General features: G+C 36.7%; 1 protein-coding gene across 1 annotated transcript in view; it reads right to left on the bottom strand.

The window, feature by feature from the left end:
• TRHDE (thyrotropin releasing hormone degrading enzyme) overlaps positions 327-25,469 on the bottom strand; it is a 396,326-nt gene continuing 371,183 nt past the window's right edge. The window contains exons 18-19 of the mRNA XM_021092004.1: positions 16,186-16,267; positions 327-7,334 (exon numbers count right to left, since the gene is read on the bottom strand). Coding sequence (XP_020947663.1) covers positions 7,191-7,334; positions 16,186-16,267 — 226 coding nt within the window. The 3' untranslated portion in view covers positions 327-7,190. The remainder of the gene's footprint in view (positions 7,335-16,185; positions 16,268-25,469) is intronic.

Below are 25,469 nucleotides of genomic sequence, written 5' to 3'. Positions count from 1 at the left end.
TTCTAGTCCTGCCTGATTCCTTTCTCTCTCTCCCTCTCTTTTTTTTTTTTTTTTTGTTCTACCCTGTTAGGTGGAGTGTTTCTTCCCCTTTTTGGAGGTTTATGATCTTCCATGAGCATAATTAAATGTTCTGTGCAAATCATTCTACAAAAAGATCGTGTGTGTGTGTGTGTGTGTGTGTGTGTAAGTGAGTGGCACATCTTGCTCCTCCACCATCTTGATCCCATCTCTCAACAATTGTTTTCTTAATAAGCTCCCTCATGATTCTTAGAGAATTCCTATTATCATGCCTATATAATTTAATGTCACTTGACAAGCTCTTTAGGTAAAGATGATACCTTTACTCCAATTCATGTTTTACAGTGACCATTTTCTCATTTATGTGATTGTTTCTATACAGCACAGTAAACATTTGGACAGAGAAATAAATAGATTGCATGCATATGGATGTATGAGATGTATATGTATATATTATGTATAGATATATGCATATGTATGCATCTATATATCTCTAGTATATGTGGACACTGAACATAGTACTAATAGAAGAGTTCTTGATTCTGGTTTGAAAGTTATTCCATTTCTTATCCCTATTCTCATGCAAAGGAGAATATTCTATGGCTGAATAATGTATTATGGGCAAGGCCTACATGGGTGTTAGGCAGAGTCAAGTCTTAATATTCTATGAAAAATCCTTAGAATGAGAAAAACCCAAAGACATTAAAAACTTTACTTTGAATACTACTTATTCACCCTGATTATTTATATTTAACAGTTATGTTGTTATTGAAAACTATTCTTGAAATTCAGGGATCCTAACAGTCTGTGGAGTGCAGAAACCTATTAAAAAGCAATCTGAAAATCCATTTTAGGTGAAATCATTTACCAAAATGTAGATCATTTCATTTATTCTGAAGGCATGGTAATTAGAAAGGAGACTGAATTGATATTTTTTGAATTTTATAATGCAGCACAAATACATACTTCTTTATTCCTGCTTTAGCAAGTATATAGTTTTGAAAAAGTCCATGTCAAAAAAGAAAGTGTTTTTTTTTTTTCATTTTTCACAGACCTCTACAGTGTGTCCACTCAGAATTTTAAAAATTAGTCCTTAATTAAAAACAAAAGCATAATTTTTTAAAAGGGGAAGGTATTATTTATCTTGGCCTTATCTGCAAATGTCAGAAAATTAAGACAGTGGTGATTTACACATTACTGTACAAAATTTTATTATCAGAGGCAAAATTCAAATTTGTTCTGCTTAAAATACAGAAGACATATTTTCTCATTTAGAAAAATCCATTTTTTTAGTGCTTGGTGGAATAAAAATTTCATGTTGAATACATACTGATTCAATTTTTGCTGAATAATTTTAAAGTCATATTGTAAGAAACATTAATCTGCTAAACTAACACAAAGTTATTTGGCAAGTGCTTTAGCAACTCATATTTACTAAAAGAGCAGTTACTTTTTTATTCCTAAATCATAAAATATTAGAAACAGAAAAAGTGCTTCCACTTGGCATATTTTAAATGTCTGTTCATCTGGGGAATGACTTTAGGAAAAATAAAACTTGTTGCTGAGTAAATTCAAGTTCATTAGAAATAGTCCACATAATATTTTTAAAAGATTATCTGACAAATTCAGCGGTATCCAGAAAGCCAATTATGAAGGCTCAAAGGCAGAATTTCTCTACTTGCTTCAAGTAACTGTACAGTGCATAAGCTTCATAGTCATACTGAATTTATTTTATTGTCATGATGTGTTTTCAAAGACTATCAAAATATAAAGGGACTAAAATACAACAAAGAAAAATGTCAAGTATATTCATTTATATGTGGCGATGCAAAGGTAGCATTTAAAAGATAATGTGAGATTACTATTATACAATATTTTAAAGTGTAGAAATACAACCTTTGAGGAGAAATTCACTGGAAAAGTGTTGCATACTTGAGAATTGACAGATAATACACCTATTTTAAATGAAACTGAAGAGCAAAATTGAATAATGAAAGTTTTCACCCAGTAGGTCATAAGTTATGTGAAAGTAGGAACAGCATAGTGCACAGAAGCAAAAGTAATATTATGAACTTGCAAGGGTTTAAAAGGATAGTGACAGATGATTAACTTGGAAAGTAAGTGCACTGCACATTCAAGGCAGATATCCTTAACTCCACTGTAATATTTGCTATAAAATATTTTTTCTCTGTCATTTATTTACATGACATAAGAAGAATGTATGTGATTAGAACCAAGTTGACCTGTGCAGAGCTAGGTCAAAGCAGTTATCTTCAACTGTATCTACACACAGCAGCCCAATGGAAAATGTAACTTCAAGTAAATTAAGGAGCTGCAGTCCATCTATATTGTTCTAAGCAAAAAGAGAGAACTATTTCTCTGACCTCATTGCTAAGCAAAGGTTGAGTTCTGGCAAGACTAATAGGTCTCCACCACATGCAGGATAGAGGTTTAACCTTATCTCTTGGTCCACTGGTGAAGAGCATTGCAGTTCATCCTCTCTTTTCCCTTATTTTTCATGGCTCGTTTGCTGCACTCTCGTAATTATCTGTTATAGCTTCAAACCCACTACACAACACACTAAGGTAAAACATTGTGATAAAGACTTTTATAGGCCATATGAAGTAACCTTGCTAAGAAGTCAATGGTAAACCAGAATGTAATTTTTTTCAAATTAGCCAATGACAATGAAAAGTAAACTTATCTAGTCAAATATTCTACAGAGATGGATAATCATTCACATTTCCAGGCATGTAGGAGGCATATTAATGACTTACTTGAAGTTCCTGTTATGGCTCCATGATAACAATAAGACTGACTGGTATCCATGAGGATGTAGGTTTGAATCCTGGCCTTGCCCAGTGCATAAAGAATCCAGCATTGCTGTGAGCTGTGGTGTAGGTTGCAGATGCAGCTCAGATCCCGCGTTGCTGTGCATGTGGCATAGGCCAGTAGCTACAGCTCCAATTCAACCCCTAGCCTAGGAATTTCCATATGCTGAGTGCATGGCCCTAAAAAGCAAAAAGAATAATTAAGCTATTTTAGGCTTCCAGCTTAGAAAAAAAATTCCTTAAAACTTAATAGGCAATAGATGTGAATATATTGTTCTAACATTTTTAAGAATCCCTTAGTACTGTGTCTACTCCAGTACTACAGTTGCACAAAAATTTTTTTCAAACTTAATTTGCATAGAATTATAAACATTTTACTGAATATTACTTTCACTGATTTCAATGGACATCGTTTTATCTGTGGTCTGACCATCTGTTATTACAATGTTTATCAGGGAAATCTGTATCGAAAAATAAAGTGAATTGTCAGTATTTTAAGGTCGTATTTAAATAACATTCGCCAAAATATTTTTAAAAAGAAAACTATTATCAATGAGCTGTATTTTTTACCCCAATATTTGTCTACTTACACTGACCAAAGTGAATGCTAATTAACAAACACTTCATCCAGTTGTTTAACAGTATGCAAACTAGAAACCCAGAATTTAAAAAGTAATTATTGTAGATATATTTAATCATATATTTTGATGTTGCTTCTGGTATTTGGAAAAGCTCCAATTAATACAATGGATAGAAGCATTTCAAGTATCATTCTATTTTAGTTGTAGGAAGACTTTCTTGAAAGTCTCCCGTTATTGCAACTGATCCCAAAACAACAATTATGTTTTGTTTTGTTTTGTTTTTAAATTTCATGGCCACACCTGCAGTACATGGAAGTTCTCAGGCCAGGGATTGAATCCAAGCTTCAGCCTATGCGGCAACTGTGGAAATGCCACATCTTTGAACCCACTATGCTGGGCCAGGGATCAAACACATGCCTCCTCAGCAATCTGAGCCACTGCAGTAAGATTCTTAATCTACTGTGCCACAGTGGGATCTCTGACAATTATGTAATTTTTAAAGGTTATGAGTTCCTACTGTGGCTCAATGGGTTAAGAACCCAACTAGTATACATGAGGATGTGGGTTTGATCCCTGGCCTTGCTCAGTGGGTTAAGGATCTAGCGTTGCTATGAGCTGTGGTGTAGATTGCAAAGTTGGCTCAGATCCTGCATTGCTGTGGCTGTGGTGTAGGCTGGCAGCTAGAGCTCCGATTTGATCCCTAGCCTGGGAACTTCCACATGCCATAGGTGGCCCTAAAAAAAGTTCGTATTTCTACTCTGAGCTTCTGTTTTCTCATAAGACTATTAGGACTAATATAATTTATTATGTTTTGAAAGGGGTCAAATGGAACAGCATAGGTAAAAGTTCTTGGAAATTGAAATGGAATTTATAAATATATGATATAATCTTAATAACCTTGTAAATATTACTGTTGTAATATTTGTAAATTTCACTATCACAAAATCTCAGTCCTATGATATAATTATCTCAGAAATAATGTAAGTCAAAGTAAGGTTAAATGCCAGGTAAAATCCATGTTATGGACACTTGAGAAAAGCCTAGCATTGTAGATATTAGCCTTAGAGGTTGTGCTTATATATTAAAAAAAATTTCAAAGATTATAAGAAAATTTTAAGGGAAAATATGTAAAAATGGGAAAAACTTTTTATTTACAAGTTACCTAGAGATATTTAGTACTTAGGAAGATGGTAAATATTTAGTCCTTTCTACCTGAAAGTAAATTTTGATCTTATACATATATTGGCATAGTAAAGTTTTAAGTCTAAATGTTGGACACCTTCATATGTAATTTCATGCATATACATGATTTGTAAAACAGACAAAGAAGAGAAAAAAATAAAAACTCTATGTAGAAAATAGAACTTTATAACTACATTTTACAGAATATTCCAAGAGATATCATTGGTCATTTTATTTTGAAAATATTACTTATTTAAACAACTAAAAAACATTATAGCCTGATATAATCTTCAACATTGGAAAGGATAAATTATTGAAAAATATGTAGAACAAAAATTCCATCTCAATGCCATTGATACCACTATACTGTTAAACAAGTATTATATGAGGTATTGAACATTGCACATAATTATACACTTAGGATTTGACACTGTAGCTAAACCAGTTGTTCAAGGCCACTAAAATACTGAAAGAGGATTAAGATTATTAACAGTGCGGAGGAAAAAAGAACTTTAAAAGCCCTTCTAACTCAAAATTGTAAATGGTGGTTTCACTCAAAAGAATATTACCACTATTAAGAGTTTTCAGTGATTTACGACACAAAACAAGACATCCACCTCTAATTTTTTTATCTTCTCTATTACATGAATCCATGATGACACAGTACACATTTTGGACCTGCATGACAGTATGATATTTATTATTGTTCTGTTTCAGAACTTACCCTTTAGGGATTTCATATATGTGACACGTTGATTTCACACTAATTCATTCATTTATTTGAAATTCATCACTTCACATAAGGTGGGATGACTTTTAAATTTCATACTAAGCATTACTATGTCATTAACACCACAGAGAGTATTTAAAATTCATATGTTAACTGAATGAAGTACTGAAAAATTTAGGTATGAGTAACACATATTAATTGCTAAAAAGATAAAATTCAATTTTAGGTGATACTTGTTCTATGGATTAGGAAATTGTTCCTCTTTAAAACAAGCTTATAATAAATCTATGGGTCTCTAAAATAACCTTATTTTTTCCTCCCAGTGTTCAGTGACTTTTAGAGTTAGAATATATTTCTTTCAGTGATTTGCAAGATTTGGAAGGGTGAGAAACCTCAGGAAAATATAAAGTGGTCCACAAACATTTGGCTTATGTACAGTAGTTGCATTGGTATCATAATGGTAAACTTAAAATATGTTCATTTTGGAGCATCTAAGCAATGTTTGGAGAGCTGGCCCATTGGGTGAGAATGGCATTTAAAAACATTTGTGTTACATAATACACAGTGAGGAAAAGCCTATTTAAAATTCCCATGTAGAACAGAGTTGGCAGTGCCAAAGGAAAAGTTTTGCTCAAGAAAAGAAACTTTTAATCTTAATGGATGGCACAACTGGCATCAAAGGTCCATTAAAATCTGCTTGAGGTATGGTTGCTTAATGGGGGATTAGATCCACACAGACACAAAGACCAACACACACAGAGAGTTTTTAACTCTCTGGACCACCCAACATGAGATGGAAAAACAAACAAGATGGAAAATACTTTCTCAGCACTGATAGTCATTAAGTATGCACAACGGTTTTATCAAATAGGAAGTATAACTAAAATGATCAGAGAATCTATATTTATGATGTGAGGCTGCCACTTAAGAAAATTAGCACTGTGTTTATACATAAATTTTGTTTGAATTCACTTTTTTATGTAGAATAGACAATTCAGGAAGTAGATGAAAAAAATCTATAAAGTTGAGAAATTTAGTTAGGAAACGGTCAGGAAGGATAATGTGGAGCTAAATTCTTCTAAGTCTTTTCAAAGTTTGCCTAAATTTATAAAAAGAGATAAATTTTCTTTGATCTGAAGAGATTCTTTGCACAAGTGCAGTGTACAACATACTATATACATATGGGGCTCCCCTATGTACATACACATATGTATACACTATCTATATGCCTTTTTAAATGTATACACAGTTTTAACTCAAAGAAAATGAGTTAGCCACACAGTAATCATTGCAAGACAATCCAAGTGCTGAAATAAGTGACACTGATCACTTAAAGGGCTATTTTACCTCTCATATTGCCCAGGACTAACTCTAGAACTCCTTCTTAAAGTTTTTCTTTCATTGCAACACTGATTGTCATAGATAATCTTTGTGCTTTTGCATAATGCCCATCCTGGATGTAACATATATTCACATACAACATTGGACATTTTAAATAAGCATGCTGGAACACAGGCAGGACCATACGACCATGCACAAAATATTCTGAATATGATTTTCCGTACTGACTGCCACATCAACATGCACCACTATCATATTTGGTCCTGTATAGCGAGGAATGTATGGCTGAAGCAATCATGGCTAGTTTCATTTGCAAGAGTTTCTTTAAAGAAGGCCCAGTAGAGAAACAAAATAGAATGAATGAAACCAAAAAATCCCCCAGAACCAAAAATTAAACGAAAAGTTTCCTCCCGCATGTTAACACTGAAAATCTGGCCATTATCCTCATTCCACACAAAGCAGGTCTTCCCAAAAATTCTGAGTCGAATTGTTTATAAGAGACACATATTAGTGCCTCAGAGCTTTTCCCAACCATTGGAAAAGCTCGTCTTGATAAAGCATTTTCCAGCGTACATTGGCTTCAACAGTTTCCACAGCTCTTGAGAAAGAGGCAGCAGCTACTCCATCATAGCTCTTCATGAAGTTCTTTAGCTGGAAATAGAAAATTTAAAATGGTAAATATACAGCATAAGGACTATAGTCAATAATACTCTAATAACTTTGTATGGGGTGGATGGTTACTAGGCTTATCACAGTGATTATTTCATACTGTATGCAAATCATTATATAGCACACCTGAAACTAACATTGTATTTCAACAACATTTCAATAAAAAGTAAAATTAAAAAATGGTAAGTAGATATGTCTAAAATGAACTCACATCCAACATATATAAATAAGAATCTATTTGAAACAAAGTGCCATAGTCACTATAGAAGGTATATTTAATATATGGAGTGGGCTCAGTAGTGAAATGCAATATAACAGATTGGGTCCATTAAGGTGTGATGCACTTTCTTTTAAAACTGAAAAGGAAAAAGAGTGTATTTTATAGTTTAAATAGCTCCAAATTCAACTTCTTCTATCATAAATAAATATTAAAGCAGATATATTTAATTTGTCTTTTCACAGTAGGTTGATGGAATTGTGGCAAAGACTAATTACAAAGCATATCTAATGTGCTAAACAGACTTGAAAACTGGATGTAAGGATTAAAGTCAATTTTTTGTGTGTAGAAAGAAAACTATTTATCTTTTCCAAATAAATAGTATGAGTGCTTGTCACTTTCTTTGATTGCAAAAGAATACCAAACTATTGGAAGGGAGGGGAAGGAAAAAAAAGTAATGATGCTATGAAGACTGGATGATAAATGACCCTGTAATCACCTAACTCGATTTAGAAAGAATGAAGGAGGAATGTGGAGTCATTTAGCTAAGGAATTGGAACATGTATCTAAAATGTTATAATTTTAAATGTTTTGTCATAATTTTATGCATATAAGATCTTCTCTAGAGCCCATGTACTCTGGGAGTGCTCAGGGATTTTATTTCAAGATTAAATACTTGCAGTTTTTCTCTGTTTGATCTGGCTTAAGAAACTGGCAACTAACCAACCATTGCGATGCTAATAGACGAATGTGAAAAATCAACTTGCAACACAGAAATGTTATATTGTGTAATTAGTGTGGGTGTGATTCATCACATGGTGGGCACCACATAGAGAATATGCCAGGAGAGAAATGTCATCAAGATTGGCTCAGGGACAGGGAGGTATGGGGGGAGGGCATTTAAAATGAAGTTAATTATACTTCTCTGAATTAATCTAGAGATTGGTTCGGGAATAACTTGGCTTGTCTATGACAGTGTTACTTGAATTACATGGTAGTGATTTTTTTTCAAACTTTATCCTCTACAAAAGCTGGTGTCCTGCTGCATTAGCAATGGATAACCATATCTCAGAGTTATAGCCTTTATCACTATGCTTTTGTAACAAACAAGCAAAATATTTAATGTATAGCAAAGATTTATTGGTGCTCTCCTTAAAACTGATTTGTCATCTGACCAAATTTATAGATACAAAAGAAAGAGGATAAAGAGAAGGGAAGAGAATTTATTGAACACCTTCAATACACCAGGCACTGTGCCACACACATATACCTGTGACATGGGCACAAAGACAAAGTCTAATGGAAGCATTTGAATCACATTTTTAAACTCAAATGATTAATCCAATAATTCATTTGTATTTATATACTTATATTCAGATTTATTCAGTCTATACTCCTAAAGCAACAAATAGTACATTTTGATCTATTTTTGAATTTTGTGTTTTAAGTTATTACAAAAATATGTACATTACAGTGTACATATCTAAATTAAATCTGTACATTACAGTGGCATTATGTACATACTATGTCAATCAGAAAAAAATTACATCCACTTCTTTTAAACTGCACTCTGCATTATTACATATTTTCCCAGGCAGTAACTGAATATGCCAGTTACTGATAAATGACCCTTTGGCAACTTGGATCCTAGAGTATGCTCTTGGCCTCTTGACAAGATAGCAAGCCAACCTGGAGACATGAAGTAAAACTCTTAAGTCTTCCACAAAGACAAATTGTGGGATTCAATGTGGATTTTTGTTGTTGTTTTCTTTTGTTTTATTTTTTGTCTTTTTGCCTTTTCTAGGGCCACTCCCCAGGGCATATGGAGGTTCCCAGGCTAGGGGTCTAATTGGAGCTGTAGCTGCCAGCCTATGCCAGAACCACAGCAACGTGGGATCCCAGCCACGTCTGCAACCTACACCACAGCTCACAGCAACGCAGGATCCTTAACCCACTGAGCAAGGGCAGGGATCGAACCCACAACCTCATGGTTCCTAGTTGGATTTGTTAACCACTGCACCACAATAGGAACTCCCGAATGTGGATTTAAAAAAAAAAATTATTATAGTTGATTTACAATGTTCTATCAAATTCTGCTATATAGCAAAGTGACTGAGTTTACACACACACACACACACTTTTACTTACATCATCTGTCACTTTCCATTACAAATGATTAGATATAGTTCCCTGTGCTACACAGCAGGATCTCCCTGCTTATCCACTCTGAATGCAATAGTTTCCCTCTACTAACCCCAAACTCCCACTCCATCCCCCTCCCCCTTGGCAACCACAAGTCTGTTCTCCATGTCCATGAGTTTGTTTCTTTTCTGTAGACATGTTCATTTGTGCCATATATTAGCTTCCAGATATAAGTGATATTATGCGGTATTTGTCTTTCTCTTTCTGACTTAACTTCACTGAGTATGAGAATCTATAGTTCCATGCATGTTGCTGCAAAAGGCACTATTTTGTTTTTATGGCTGATGAGTATTACATTGTGTATATGTACCACATCTTCTTAATCTATTCAGCTGTTTGATGGACATTTAGGTTGTTTCCATGTCTTGGCTATGGTGAATAGTGCTGCAATGAACATAGGGGTGCATGTGTATTTTTCAAGGAAAGTTTTGTCCAGATATATGTGCAGGAGTGGGATTACTGGATCATATGGTAGTTCTATATTTAGTTTTCTTAGGTACCTCCATACTGTTTTCCATAGTGGTTGTACCAATTTACATTCCCACCAACAGTGTAGGAGGCTTGCCTTTTCTCCACACCCTCTCCAGCATTTTTTATTTGTAGACTTACTAATGATGGCCATTCTGACCAGTGTGAAGTGGTACCTCATTGTAGTTTTGATTTGCATCTCTCTAATAATCAGTGATTTTTCACATGCCGGTTGGCCATCTGCATGTCTTCTTGGGAGAAATGTCAACGCTTTTTCTGCATCTATTGAGATGATCATGTGGGATTTGACTTCTTTTGTTAATGTGGTATATAACATATGTTGTGGTAGATTTGTGTATATTGATCCATCCTGTGAACTTAGGATGAGTCCCACTTGTTCGTGGTATATGACCTTTTTTATATGTTGTTGCATAAAATTTTGTTGAGAATTCTGTGTCTATATTCATCAAAAATATTGACCTATAATCTTCTTTTTTGGTGGTATTTTTGTCTGGTTATTGACACAAAGATGATAGGTCAGATTATCTTGCAGGAGAACCCTCAACAGAAAGTATAACTGATGGGCCTCTAGGGATTCATTTTTAAATCACTATTTAAGTGTACGAAATACTTCCCTTGCAAGCCCAGAAAGCCTGAGGTGACTTATATGCATCCGAGGAGAGGCTTATTCAGGACACTTGTGGCCCACTTTCCATGGGTGGCATAAATTAACCTTATGCCTGCTACTCTGCTACAACTCTTCTGGCAAACACCCAATCAGAGTAGCCATCTGACTGGTCCTTAGGCATGATCACTGCACCTAGGACCCCTGAGGTCCAGACCCCTGCCTCACTCCAGAGGTAGAAGGCATTTGGCATTCTGGTTTGCTTATTTGTATTTTATGCTTTTATTTGAAAATGTTTAGACATTTTTATATAGTAACATTTAGTAAGATGTCAGAGTTTTTTGTTCCCCGTTCTTCTTAACATAAAATTTCTAGGCTTGTTAATTTCTTTATTAAAAAATACTTCAGTATTTGAAAAAAAACTCTTAATTTAGGGTACCCTAGGCCCTAAATATCACAAAATAATTTGTAGAGTTAATTGCAGAATATAATCTTAGTAACTATATAAATGAATTGAATTAACTATTGCCCTATTATGAGGTTTTTATTTTCAACATTAAAACTGAAAATGGGATGCCTGTGATGCCCAGGATGTATATTCTTTCACAACAGTGTCGTACATAAGGTTCAAGAGATAAAAAAAACAAAAAACAAGTTCTGGATAGGATTGCTGAGCAGAAATTAGTATGGAAAACTGGAAAGAGCCTCAGAGGTTACCTTCCCAAAGTTACATTAGTTTAAAATTAAGGAAATGATGTACTATTTCATGGAGAAATATTGTTCAAATTTCCAGAGCCATGTAATTAGAAGGAAATTGGCAGTTACAGGTAGTAGAAGGCAGTTTGGGGGAAGGGACTATAGAACAATATAAGTGTCTCTACTGAATGCCCCTAACGCTGATGGGGATCATTAAAACCTTAAATTAGCTTTCAGAATTCATAAAGATGCTGATTCCCTTTTGATCTATAAACTTTTGAAAATAAGAACATGCCATATCCAAAGGGAGCACATTGGTTTTTCTGCTTACAAGCCTCATTGGTTATGGGAAAATGAGACTGGAATTTCCTCAGCCCCGTTATATTTATGAAAAGGAGTTATCAGCAATACAAATTAAACTCTCCTCACCCAACAAGAGTGGCCCACAATCCTGATGATTAGATAATGGAAGTATGGAAAAGCCTCAGGCTGTAGTTGATAAACTAGAAAGTCAGTACAAGCAGCTGTGTCATGAAGGGATTCATCACTCAGGCTGCAGAGAGCCTGTATCAAGAAGTTAGCTGCTTTGTAGATAATGGAATAAAAGCCACAGTTAAGTTCCAGTTTGCAAATGGCACCTTACATTGTAGGAGTATTTTGGAACATTTCAAATGGCAGTTAAATCAAGTGTAAAATATCAAATACGTAAGTGAAACATGTAAAACAAACTGGCCATGATATAATAAAATCAGTTTGAATATCCATTTAAAAGATGTGTTTCCATGGGCTGGGTATTAGCAAAGCAAGTAAAACTGGAAAGACAGAGTTAGAGAATAGAAGGGGGAGGAGAAGATGAGAGAAGGAAGGGAGGCAAAAGAAGGGGAGAGGAGAGAAGGGAAATAGGGATGAGAGAGCTTTCATTTGTGTGTTCACTTCACTGGATGCACAGGTTGTCCATAAATGAGTCTTTCATTCCCAGATTATTGAATGTAAAATCAAAAATTAAAACAACTCTACTTAAATACATAAAATCATTAACTTAATTATTCTTTCATTCTGCTTCCTATGGATATGAAAGAATTCCTTCCCTTTTAGCTTCTTTTATTAAAAAATAGAGTAAAACAAGTGCGGGGGCTTTGAAACCCAAATCCTTCAGTGTTGAAAACACATAGCAGGGATAAAAACTGAATTTCAAATCATTACAATCAGAGACTTAGCTCCTGGTGTTAAAGACTCCAAGTGAGTGCATGGGACATGATCACATAAAATTGGGCAATATTAGGAGATATTAAGGATGGTGCCAGGGTTGATGCTTCTGGAGGAATCCTGCACAATGGGATTAGCTTTTATCACAGCATCAGGCATTTTGTCAGTGAAGACTAAGGAAACTCAGATTCTCAATGCCAAATTTCAGCTGTCCTTACAATGGAAGAGAACAGCAGACTAAGAAGGAACTAATGTTTGAAGCCCAACTCATTTTAATCAGTTAAAAATTTTGCTCCTTCTTTCTACCTATTTACTCCTCCCCCAATTCACACCCCTCTCTATTAGAGATGTGAATTAATGGTCACAAAACTAGCTGGTTTCAATGTCCAGAGACATAAACCAGAGAAAAAGAAAATGTTAGATACCCTGCAAACTGGACACTAGTCCTTAAAAAAGATTCAATTTCATTAACGACATTTATTTGTGATCGTATCCAGTAGAATTTTAAACTATTAATCTCAGTATGTTGTCATATATTTAGTTATCCTTCCAAGTGTATGCATTTGCATATGCAAAATTGTTTGTAGTTGCTGGTCTCTTAATTTCAACTGCATTTTCAACATCCTGCATTTGTACTTTCCTCTTCTCACAGTTGCTGGTATTGATATCATATATGTGTGTGGATGATTTCCTACCTTTACTATATGTTTGTCTTCACTGGTGAGTTTTCCCATTCATAATTTTCTTATTTCTATGTGTGGCCTTTTCTTTTCAACCTAAAGAAGCTCCTTTGGCATTTTTGTAAAGCTGGCTTGGTAGTACTAAATTATTTTAGTTTTCGCTTGTCTGTAAAGCTTTTTTTTTTTTTTTGTCTTTTTAGGGCTGCACACGTGGCATAAGGAAGATGGAAGTTCCCAGGCTAGGGATCAAATCAGAACTGCAGCTGCTGGCCTACACCACAGCTACAGCAACACCAGGTTTGAGCCATATCTGCAACCTACCCCACAGCTCACAGCAAGGCCGGATCCTTAACCCACTGAGCAAGGCCAGGGAATGAACCTGCATCCTCATGGATACTAGTTGGGTTTGACACCGCTAAGCCACAATGGAAACTCCAGCTTTTGATTTCTCCATCTTATCTGAATGAGAGACTCGCTTGGGTAGAGCATTCTTCATTCCAGGTCCCTCCCCTTTACCGCCCTAAATATATACCTTGCCATTCCTTTCTGGTTTACAGAGTTTCTGCTGAGAAATCAGCTGATAACCTTATGGTGGTGGGAGGTGGGGGGTTCCCTTGTATGTTATTTGTTGCTTTTCCCTTGTGGCTTTTAATAGTTTTTCTTTGTATTTAATTTTTGTCAGTTTGATTAGTTTGTGTCTCACTGTGTTTCTCCTTGGGTTTATCTTGTATGGAATTCTCTGTGCTTCCTCAATTTTGAATGAGTGTTTCCTTTCCCATATTAGGGAAGTTTTTGGCTATAATCTCTTCAGGTATTTCCCTCTGGCCTTTTTTTTTTTTCTCTTCTCCTTCTGGAACCCCTATGATACAAATGTTGGTATGTCTGATTTTGATCCAGAGGTCTTTTAGACTGTCCTCAATTCTTTTCATTCCTTTTTCTTTATTCTTTTCCGTAGCAGTGATTTCCACTATTCTCCCTTCCACCTCACTTATTCATTCTTCTGTTTTAGTTATCCTGCTATTAATTCCTTGTGGTATATTTTTCATTTCAAATATTCATCTTAGTTTGCTTGCTCTTAAATCCTATAGCTGTTTGATAAAAATTTCTTGTAACTTCTCAATCTGTGCCTCCATTATTTTTCCAATATCTTGGATCATCGTTATCATAATTGTCAATTGGAATTCTTTTTCAGGTAAATTATCTATTTCCTCTTCATTTAGCTGTTTTGTGTGCTTTTATCTATCTAGTTTCTTTGTCTGAAACATATTTCTTTGTCATCTCATATTGTCTAACTTTCTATGTATATGGTCCCCTTGACTGCAGGTGTGTAGATGTGGCAGCTGGTGCCTGGTCCTGGAGTTCTCGGGGATAGTGAGGGCTCACATGCATGCAGTTTACTGTCTCTCCTGGAGCTGGGTGGTTGCTAGAGATGGGGTTAGTGAGGGAGGTAGGAGCAGTTCACAGGACTGGTCCTAAAGCAGGGGCACTGGCACTAGATCCTATGATCCCTCCTTTTGCCAGGCTGCAGCTACTTGTGCTGTACCTCCTGGAGCTGGTGTAGATGGTGTCCTGCCACCTGCGCGGGCATGCAGGGAACAAAGCTGTAGTAGTGGATCCTGTCCCTTCCTTCCAGTACCCCAAACAATGGCCTCCACGCCCATCTTGGTTTCCTCAGCTCATGCCCTCAAATGTGATCATCCTAGTTTCTAGTCTCTCTAGGCTGTTTGTTTATACATTGAAAATCCCAGTTTATGTCTCTACACAGTCAGCTCCAGTTCTTTTTCTGAGTCTCATCTCCAAGTTTTAGTTTCCAGCCCCTGCTCACACCAGCAGATATCGACTTGGGCTGGGGAGTGCAGAGTGGTAGTACTGACCATTTGTACAGGACTGTATCTGATTTAATTGCTATCAACCCATTGTTGTGTTCTCCTCCAAGACTCTGAAGTTCCTCCTCTGTCCCAGCCAATCACTCTGCCTCTGGGGGTACTTTCCATGTTGCAGGAACTTTTCTTCTTTACCAGCTCCCTCCCAGAGATACAGGTCCCATCCCCCACATCCTTTCTCATTTTATTTTTTCTTTTGTCCTACCCAGCTATGTGGAGATTTTCTTGCTCTATCAGAATGTCGAGGTCTTTTGCCAGCATACAGTAAATTTTCTGTGCAAATTGTTTCAATTATGTGTATTTTTTATGTATTTGTGAAAGTAGGTGAGCTTTGTATCCTACTACTCCAAATGTAGGAATTTTGTTCATTTAATGAATCAGAGAGCATGAAGCATTATCATGATATTCAATTATCATTCTTTGTGTAGGCCTGACCACAAAGCAGTGAGACTCAAATTCTATATTGAAACACCAACTTGGTCCTCTTGGTATCCAAATATGGAGTCATTGTGACAGAATAGTTTTGTTGTTCCAGGGATCCTTAACCAGATTCACATAATCAGCCAAGGAATAGTTGACCGAATCAAAAATTTCTGAAGTGTATTTGGAGTCACCCGGTTGGAGAATCCTTACATTCAAACACCTCGCATGGGCGTTTAATGTTTAATATGCTGGAAATACCTTTGCAAATAATAAATGGACTAAAATATTTTGCATGGATATACGTGTGTGTGTGTGTGTGCACGCATGCATGCTTTAAAGGGATGGGCATGAACTTATTGGAACTAAATGGTTAAGGTAAATGTATAACCTCATATGTTTATAAAAGAAACACATTAGAACTCATAATATTTACCTCTTTCAATTCACCTTCAGTATTAAGAAATTCTGTAACTCCACTGATAAGTTTGGAATTCATAAAGAGTGCTTCTCCATACCTTGAAAGATTACAAAAAAAAGTTATGTTAAAACCAGAAGTAATTTAGGAAATACTACTCCACATATTTTTTTTATAATCCTTTTCAAGGGCTCCATTTAACTTTCATTGTCTTAAGGCCATTCAAGGATAATTTCCCCAGGGAGTCTGGGAGGTGCAAATTGCTGCAGCTAAGGGATGCCATCAAATGCATCCTGATTTGGCTCATGGGGTTTCAAAGAGGTCTAAGTTGTAGTAATTTTTTTAAAAGGGGGTCCTCTAAAATTAAACTTAGGAATTACTGTTATATTTCCAATATAAGGTCTGAGGAAGAAATGTTTCACAACTTGCAATTTGTAGGAAAATTATCTTAACAGGATTGTAGGACAAACTTGGGAATTATCAGTAAGTCACACAGATCCCTTGGTCAGGTCAGTCAAATAGATACTGGCATTATCCTAGAAACTGAGCCAAATTTCTCAAAAATATTCCCAAAATATTAGGGTTTTTTTCACATGAGTATTAAATAAAATATGGAATTCCTCATTTGAATTTCATAATCCTTGAACCACAAGCATAATTACTTGACTCAGGACATAAGGCCAGACTCAGGACATGTCATTGAGTAGAAAGATTTCTCATTTTATTGATTGGTCACTACTGTGTTGAGGATACCTATTACAGGCTGTTATACTCTTTGAAATTAAAAAAAAAAAAAAAAAGTACACTAAACTGGAAGCGAGATCAAGAAGGCAGAGTAGAAATATCCTGAACTCACCTCAAACCAACATGCCCAAAATACAACTACCCAATGATCACAAGCACAACCATTATCCATTCATGATTAAAAACTCTCAACAAAGTTATTATAGAAGGAATATGCATCAACATAATAAAGGTCATATATAACAAGCCTATAGCTAACATCACATTCAATGGTAGAGAACTTAAAGCATTCCCTCTAAGGCCAGGAACAGGACAGGATGCCCACTCTCACTGATTTTATTCAACACAGTACTGGAAGTTCTACCCACAGCAATCAGACCGAAAAAAAAAAAGTAAGAAGAATCCAAATTGGAAAGGAAGAAATAAAACTTTCACTGTTTGTAGATGACATAATACTATATAGAAGAGCCTTAAAGACTCCACAAAAAAAGCTGTTAGCGCTATCAATTTAATTCAGTGATATTGCGGGATACAAAATTAATATAGAGAAATCAGTTGCATTTCTATGTACCAATATGGTGTGTCAGAAATAGAAGAAAACAATCCCTTTTACAGTTGCATCAAAAAGAATGAAACACTTATGAATAAATTTAACTGAGGAACATGAAAGACCTGTACTCTGAAAACAATAAAACATTGATGAAAAAAGATGAATTTAACACAATTAAATGGAAAGATATGACATGCTTATGTATCAAGAGTTAATACTGTTAAAATGCACATACTACCTAAAGCAATGTACAGATTGAATGCAACTCCTATCAAAATCCCAATGGCATTTTTCACAGAGTTAGAACAAATAATCCTAAACCTTGTATGAAACTCCAAAAGACCCTGACTAATCAAAGTGATCCTTAAGAAAGAACAACACTGGTGGAATCACACGCCCTGACCTCAAACTTTAGCACAAAGATTTAGTAATATAAATATATGGTACTGGCACAAAAAAGACACATAGATCTGAGGACAGAAGTAAATCCTTATACTTATGATCAATTAATTTATGACAAAGGCAGCAAGAATACATACAATTGGGAAATATCAGCCTCTTGAATAAGTGGTGTCAGGAAGACTGGACAGCTATATGTAAAAGAATGAAACTGGACTATGTTCTTACATCACATACAAAAATAAACTCTAAATGGATTAAAAACTTAAATGTAAGACCTAAAACCACAAAACTCCTAGAATAAAATACAGGCAGTAAACTTTCACCTAACTGTTAGCAATATTATTTTTTTTGGATCTGTTTCCTCATTGAGTGCAACAACAGCAAAAATAAATAGGACCACATCAAACTAAAAAGCTTTTGCACAGCAAAGGAAATCATCAATAAATGAATAGTAAACCTTCTGAATGGGAGAACGTATCTGGAAATGATGCGTTTCATTATGGGCTAATAGCCATAATCAAACTACATAAAGAATTTATATAACTCAATATTAAAAAATGGGCAGAGGTGTTCCTGTAGTGGCTCAATGGTTAACAAATCCAACTAGGAACCATGAGATTGCAGGTTTGATCCCTGGCCTTCTCAGTGGGTTAAGGATCCAGAATTGCCATGAGCTGTGGTGTAGGTCGCAGATGCAGCTCAGATCCTGTGTTGCTGTGGCTCCGGCCTAGGCCGGCAGCTACAGCTCCAAGTTGACCCCTAGCCTGGGAATCTCCATATGCTGCAAGAGCAATCCTAGAAAAGGCAAAAAGACAACAACAACAACAACAACAAATAGAGGACCTGAATAGGAATTTTTCCACAGAAGGCATAGAGGTGACTAATAGGCACCAGAAAGGATGTTCAATATCACTAATCATCAGGGAGGTGGAAATCAAAACCACCCTGAGATATCACCTTACACCTGTCAAAAACGATTATACAAAAAGTCAAGAAATGACAAGTATTGGTGAACAAGTGGAGAAAAAGTAAACCCTTTTGCACTGTTGGTGGGAATTTAAATTGATACAGCCCCTATGGAAAACAATATGGAGGTTCCCCCAAAAAATGAGAAAAAGAGAACTTCCATGTGATCCAGCAATTCCACTCCTAGGTATTTTTCCCAAAAAAACACTAATTGGAAAAGATATATACATTATTATGTTCAATGCACCATTATTTATAATAGCCAAGAAATGTGAGCAGTGAAGTTTCTATCAACAGATGAATGGATAAAGATGTGGTATTTATATATGTACAATAGAATATTACACAGATACAGAAAAAAATGGAATCTTGCCACTTATAAGGATAGACCTACAGGGTCTTATACAATTTGGAATAAGTCAAAGGAAGACAAATATATGTTTTCAGTTATACGTGAAATCTAAAAAACAAAACAAATGAATAAATATAATAAAACAGAAACAGACTGATAGACACAGAGAACTAGTGATTGTCAAAGGGGAGGCTTGTGGAGTGAAGGGTGAAATAGGCGCAGGGTATTAAGAGGTACAAATGGTAGTTACAAAATAGTCACAGGGATATGATGCATAGCACATAATATTTTAATAACATTATATGGTATGAAACTTATAAAAATATAGAAGCACTATGTTGTACACCTGAAACTGTATTATGTCCTCTGCACTTCAATTTAAAAAAAGAGTATGCTGAAGTTAAGAACATAAGCTTTTGAAAGCAGAGTTCCAGCCATCATTACAAGAGGTTTTCTGATGCTGTCCTTAACTATAGGAACTTAAGTAATTTAGCTTCTGGAGCCTCAGTTTTCTCATCTATAAAATTGGGGGGGGGGACCTAAATTGTTTGACCATTATAATTTGCTGTAATTCTAATACTGAACTATTCCGTGGGAAAATTATTTAAATAAAGTAAAATAAATAGGCACTTAATAATAATATAAGTAATCATTAGTAATCAGTATGTGGCTACAGAAAAGGCCTACTGAACAGGACTGAAAATAATTCTCCATCTAAGTGTGTTTGGCTTATTCTTTGCCTGCAGTCATGTGAAGAAGAAAAAGGCACAATCTTTTCTTTGAAGGTAATACACAGTCTAGTAAAGAGATCTTTTCCAGTTATTGTGGCTAAATATGGTGCAAATAAAATTATACAGTGCTCAGAAAAGGTGTCTTTAGCAGTGGGGTCTTGGGAAAGGCTTCTGGGAGATGATGACATGTAGATTGAGTAGGGGATAATTCCAAATATCAAGGAAGAAAGTAATTTGGCGCAGAAAACAAAGGCAATAGGTGTGAACCAATATAGTGTGTGATAACTAAGACTATGTAAATTGTGAGGTTGGGGATGGTAGAATAAAATGTTGAAGAGTTAGTAAGAGAAGAGCTTATATTTTCAGCATAACACAAAACACTGAAGATTTCACAGTGGGGAAATATCATTTTTGCTTTGCAGAGAGATTCTTGGGATAAAGGGAAGAGGCAAGCACATGCATGTTTATGTGTGCACGTGTGTGTATGGTGGTAGATATAATTATAGAGGCAGGTGACAGAAGACTATTGTTAAAAGAACTTGTAAGAGATGAGAACCTGCACTAAGACAACAGTAGCAGGAAAGAGAGGAAGAATTTAAGAAACATTCAGGAATTGTTAAATTGATATGCCCTCAAGCCTAATTGTTGTTCATTTATTTAGATTTCCAGGTGCCTGGCTTAAGCAATCTGTGGATGGCCATATATTTACTAAGAAAAGGAAGATGAGAGAGGTAGGATCAAGATGGCAGAGGAGTAAGACATGGTGATCACCTTCTGCCACAAGCACACACACACAGAAACATCCACATGTAGAATGACTCGCACAGAACATCTATTGAACACTGGCGGAAGATCTTAAACCTCAAAAAAGGGCAAGAAAACCTCCACATAACTGGGCAGAACAAAAGGGAAAAAGAAAGAGAGGGGAATCAGGGTGGGACTAGGACTCCTGAGAGGGAGGTGTGTAAGAGGAACGGAACCCAAACCCTGAAAGCTACCTAACTGGTGGGGAGATCAAACAAGACAGAGGGACCTCAAAGCCTCAGAGAAAAGTGCAGCAGCTAGACTGAGGAGGGCAAAGCAGAGACAGAGGCACACAGACCATCAGTAGCACCTCCTGAGATACCACAGCCTGAGATGCTCGGAAGGGGGCTGGGCACTGAGACTCAGCATCCTGAGGTCAGGTCCGGGGAAATGACCAGCGTTGGTTCTGGGAAGGCTAGTGAGTGGTGCATCAAAGGCTAGGTAGTAGAGTGCTGCAGTGAGGGAACCCAGAAGGAAGTCTGGGCCCACAGGAGAAGCAACAAACCACTACTGGGGATGGCAAGAGGATGAGGTGCGGACTGCCATAGAAATATCTTTCTCTGAATGATGCATGTACTCTTGGAAGGTGGGGCTTGGGCTGCAAGGCACCTCTTGCAAGGGCTACAGGTGACAGGCCCCTCTTGCTTGGGCTATGGGTGGTGGCATCTCCTGCATGGGCTAAGGACTAAGACGTGCTTCTTGCATGGTCTACAGGTGGCAGGGGCAAACCAGCATAGTCATGTCAGACTCCAGAGCTGGGCATGGCCTGCCATCACTAGGGATCCATGAACAGGCAGCGCCGATTACCTCAGAGGTAGGCCAAGAGAAGTGTACTGCAACTGGGTAAAATTCATTGCTCTCACTCCCCTGGGAACACACACACACCCTGTCCTGGCACTGCCAAATGCTTCAGGCCTGTCTATACCCACCTGAGGGTCAGTGACACTTCCCAGGGCCATGCAACTAGGAGCAGCCTATGCAACCTTCCCATGGTCCCTGCCACAGTCAAGAGCCTAGTAACCAGGCACTGGCTACTAGCCAGGCCCATGGCCTCCATCTCCCTGGAAGCACACATAGCACCCTATCATGGTGATAACAGCCTGCACACACTGAAGAAAGAGACAGCAAGCATCTAAATCAAAGCAGCCCTTATGCTAAAAATAAATACTAAGGCCCTCACAAAACACCCAGGGGCATTCTCACATATAACAAGTCTTCTAAGACTACAGGAGTTGTTGTTTTCTCAAAACTCATAAAAAAGAAAAAATAAAGGCAAAATGAAGGAGCTCAAGAACCATTCCCGGTTAAAAGAACAGGAGACATCCCCTGAAGGAGAAAACAATGAAAGAGACCTCTTCAGTGTAACAGACACTGACTTCAAAAAGGTGATAGTGAAAATTCTGAAGGAATTAAGAGTAGATATGAACACTAGTGAAGATTACTTTAGAAAAGAAATAGAAAATATAAAGAGGAGCCAAGAAAAATTAGAAAATTAATTTGTAGAGATGCATTCTGAATTAAATGCGTTGAAGAACAGAATAAATAATTCAGAGTAACAAATAATTTACTAGGAAGATAGAATAATGGAAATTACCCAATCAGGACAGCAGACAGAAAACCAAATGAAAACACAAAAGCGATATAAGAGATCTATGGGAAAATATAAAGCAGGACATTCTATGTATATAGGGATTCCAGAAGGAGAAGAAAAAGGAAGGGGGATTGAAAATATATTTAAAGAAATTATGGCTGAAAACTTTCAATATCTAAAGGAAACAGATATCAAGATACAGGAAGCACAGAGGGCCCCAAACAAGTTGAACCCAAACAGGCCCACACCAAGACATACTATAATAAAAATGGCAAAAGTTAAAGATAAAGAGGATTCTAAAGGCAGCAAGAGGAAAACAAAGAATTAATTATAAGGGAACCCACATAAGGATATCAGCTGATTTCTCTATAGAAACACTACAGGAAAGAAGAGAGTGGGAAGAAATATTCAAAGTTCTAAAGGGGAAAAATTTGAAGTCTAGAATACTTAACCCATCAAGAATATCATTTAAAATAGGAGAAATAAAGAATTTCTAAAAAAAAAAAAAAAAAAAAAACCCAAAACTAAAAGAATACAGCAATACTAAGCTCATTCTAAAAAAAAAATACTGGAGATGAGATTAAGATGGTGGAATAGGACTGGAGCTCAACTTCTCTCCTAAAAACAGCAAAATTCACAACTAAGGGCTGTGCAATCTTCATGCAAATGGACCAGAAACCTTAAAAAAGATATCCTACACCAGAAGAAAAAGAGGAGGCCACATTAAGAGGTAGGAGGGGTGATTTTGTGATATAAACAACCACATACCTCCCAAGAGGGAAGCCCCACAGGCTGGAAACTAACTGGTTCACAGAGACTCACCTACAGGAGTGAGAGTTCTGAGCTGCACATCAAATTCTCACGTGTGGGGATCTGGCACTGGGAAAAAGAGCCCCTGGAGCAGCTGGCATTGAAGGCCAGTGGGGCTTGTGCACAGGAGCTCCACAGGACTGGGGGAAACGGAGACCCCATTCTTAAAAGGCACACATAGACTTTCATATGCACTGGATCCCAGGGCAAAGCAAAGTCTTCATAGGAATCTGGGTCAAACCTGACTGCAGTTCTTGGAGGACATCCTGGTAAAACAGGGGTAAATGTGGCTTGTTGTGAGGGAAGGACATTGAAAGCAAAGCTCTTGGGAATATTCAGCAGCTGCCTTTCTCTGGAGGTGGCCATTTGGGGAAAATCTGGCCCACCCATCAGTCCCAGCTGAGAAGCCCCAGGGCAAACAACAATCCAGGTGGGATCACAGCCCCACCCCTCAGTAAACAGGCTACCTAAAGACCCCTCATGCACACAGCTGCCTCTAATCCCATCCAGAGACTAAGCCCCACACACAAGAGGAATTAGAATCAGCTCCACCTACCAGTGGGCAGGCATCAGCCCCTCCCATCAGGAAGCCTACAGCAAGCACCCATGCTAACTTCAGCCACAAGGGGGGCAGACACCAGAAGTAAGAGAGGCTACAACTCTAGTATCTGTACAAAGGTCACCACCCCAAAAACCTATAAAAATGAAAAGACAGAGAACTATAACTCAGATGAGGGAGAAAGAAAAAACCCCAGAAAATCAGCTAAGTGATGAGATTCTTAGCCTCCAGGAAAAAGACTTTAGATTGTTGATGCTGAAGATGATGCAAGACATTGGAAACAAACTGGAGGCAAAGATGCATAAGTTACAGGAAACACTGAGCAAAGAGATACAAGATATAAAACTTAAACAGAAAGAGATGCAAAATACAATAACTGAAATAAAAAATTCACTAGAAGCAGCTAACAGAAGAATACAGGAGGCAGAAGAAAGAATAAGTGAGGTGGAGGACAGATTAGTGGAAATTATGGTTGCAGAACAGAAAGAGAAAAAAGATTGAAAACAACTGAAGAGAGTTTCAGAGAACTCTGGAACAATGTTCAACACACCAATATCCGTATTATAGGGGTGCCAGAAGGAGAAGAGCGAGAGAAGGGGACAGAAAAAATATTCCAAGAGATAATAGCCGAACACTTGTCTCACATGTGAAAGGATCCACTCACTCAAATCCAGGAACCACAACGAATACCATATAAAATAAACCCAAGGAGGAATACACCGAGACACATATTAATCAAACTAACCAAAATTAAAGAGAAAGAGAAAATCTTGAAAGCAGCTAGGGAAAAGAAAAAAATAATATACAAGGGAAACCCAATAAGGCTATCAGCAGATTTTTCAGCAGAAACTCTGCAGGCCAGAAGGGAGTGGCATGATATATTTAACGTGATGAAAGGAAAAAACCTCCAACCAAGATTACTTGACCCAGCAAGGCTCTCATTCTGATTTGAAGGAGAAATCAAAACTTTCACAGATAAGCAAAAGCTGAGAGAATTCAGCAACACTAAACCAGCCTTCCAACAAATACTAAAGGAACTTCTCTAGGCAGAAAAGAAAAGTGATCAACAAGTAACAAAAATTCCACAAATGACAAGGCTCACCAGTAAAGGTATACATACAGTAAAGATATGAAATCATTCATGCACAATTATACCACCAAAATCAGAAATCATTAGAAGAGGTGGGTACAAATGCAGGACACTGGAGATGAACTTGCAATTAAGAGAACAACAACTTAAAACAATCTCATATACATATAGACTCTTACATCAAAATTTCAGAATAACTGCAAACCAAAAATCTACAACGGATACACAAACAAAGAAAAAACAGCTCAAATACAACACTAAAGACAGTTATCAAACCAGAAGAGGAGAGAAGAAGAGAAGAAGGGAAGAAAAAAGAGCAACAAAAACAAATCCAAAGCAATGAATAAAATGGCAATAAGAACATACATGTCAATAATTACCTTACATGTTAATGGACTAAACGCCGCAATCAAAAGACATAGACTGGATGAATGGATACAAAAGCAAGACCCATATATATGCTGTCTTCAAGAGACCCACTTCACTTCTAGGGACACATACAAATTGAAAGTGAGAGGATGGAAGAAAATATCTCATGCAAACGGCGATCAAAATCAAGCTGGGGTAGCAATACTCATATCAGACAAAATAGACTTCAAAATGAAGAATATTTGAAGGGACAAAGAAGGTCATTACATAATGATCAAAGGGTCAATCCAAGAAGATGATATAACAATTTTAAATATCTAGACACCCAACATAG

This window comes from Sus scrofa, chromosome 5, assembly GCF_000003025.6.
Source record: "Sus scrofa isolate TJ Tabasco breed Duroc chromosome 5, Sscrofa11.1, whole genome shotgun sequence".
Classification (NCBI taxonomy): Eukaryota; Metazoa; Chordata; class Mammalia; order Artiodactyla; family Suidae; genus Sus; species Sus scrofa.
This window is presented reverse-complemented; position numbering and strand designations above follow the sequence as displayed.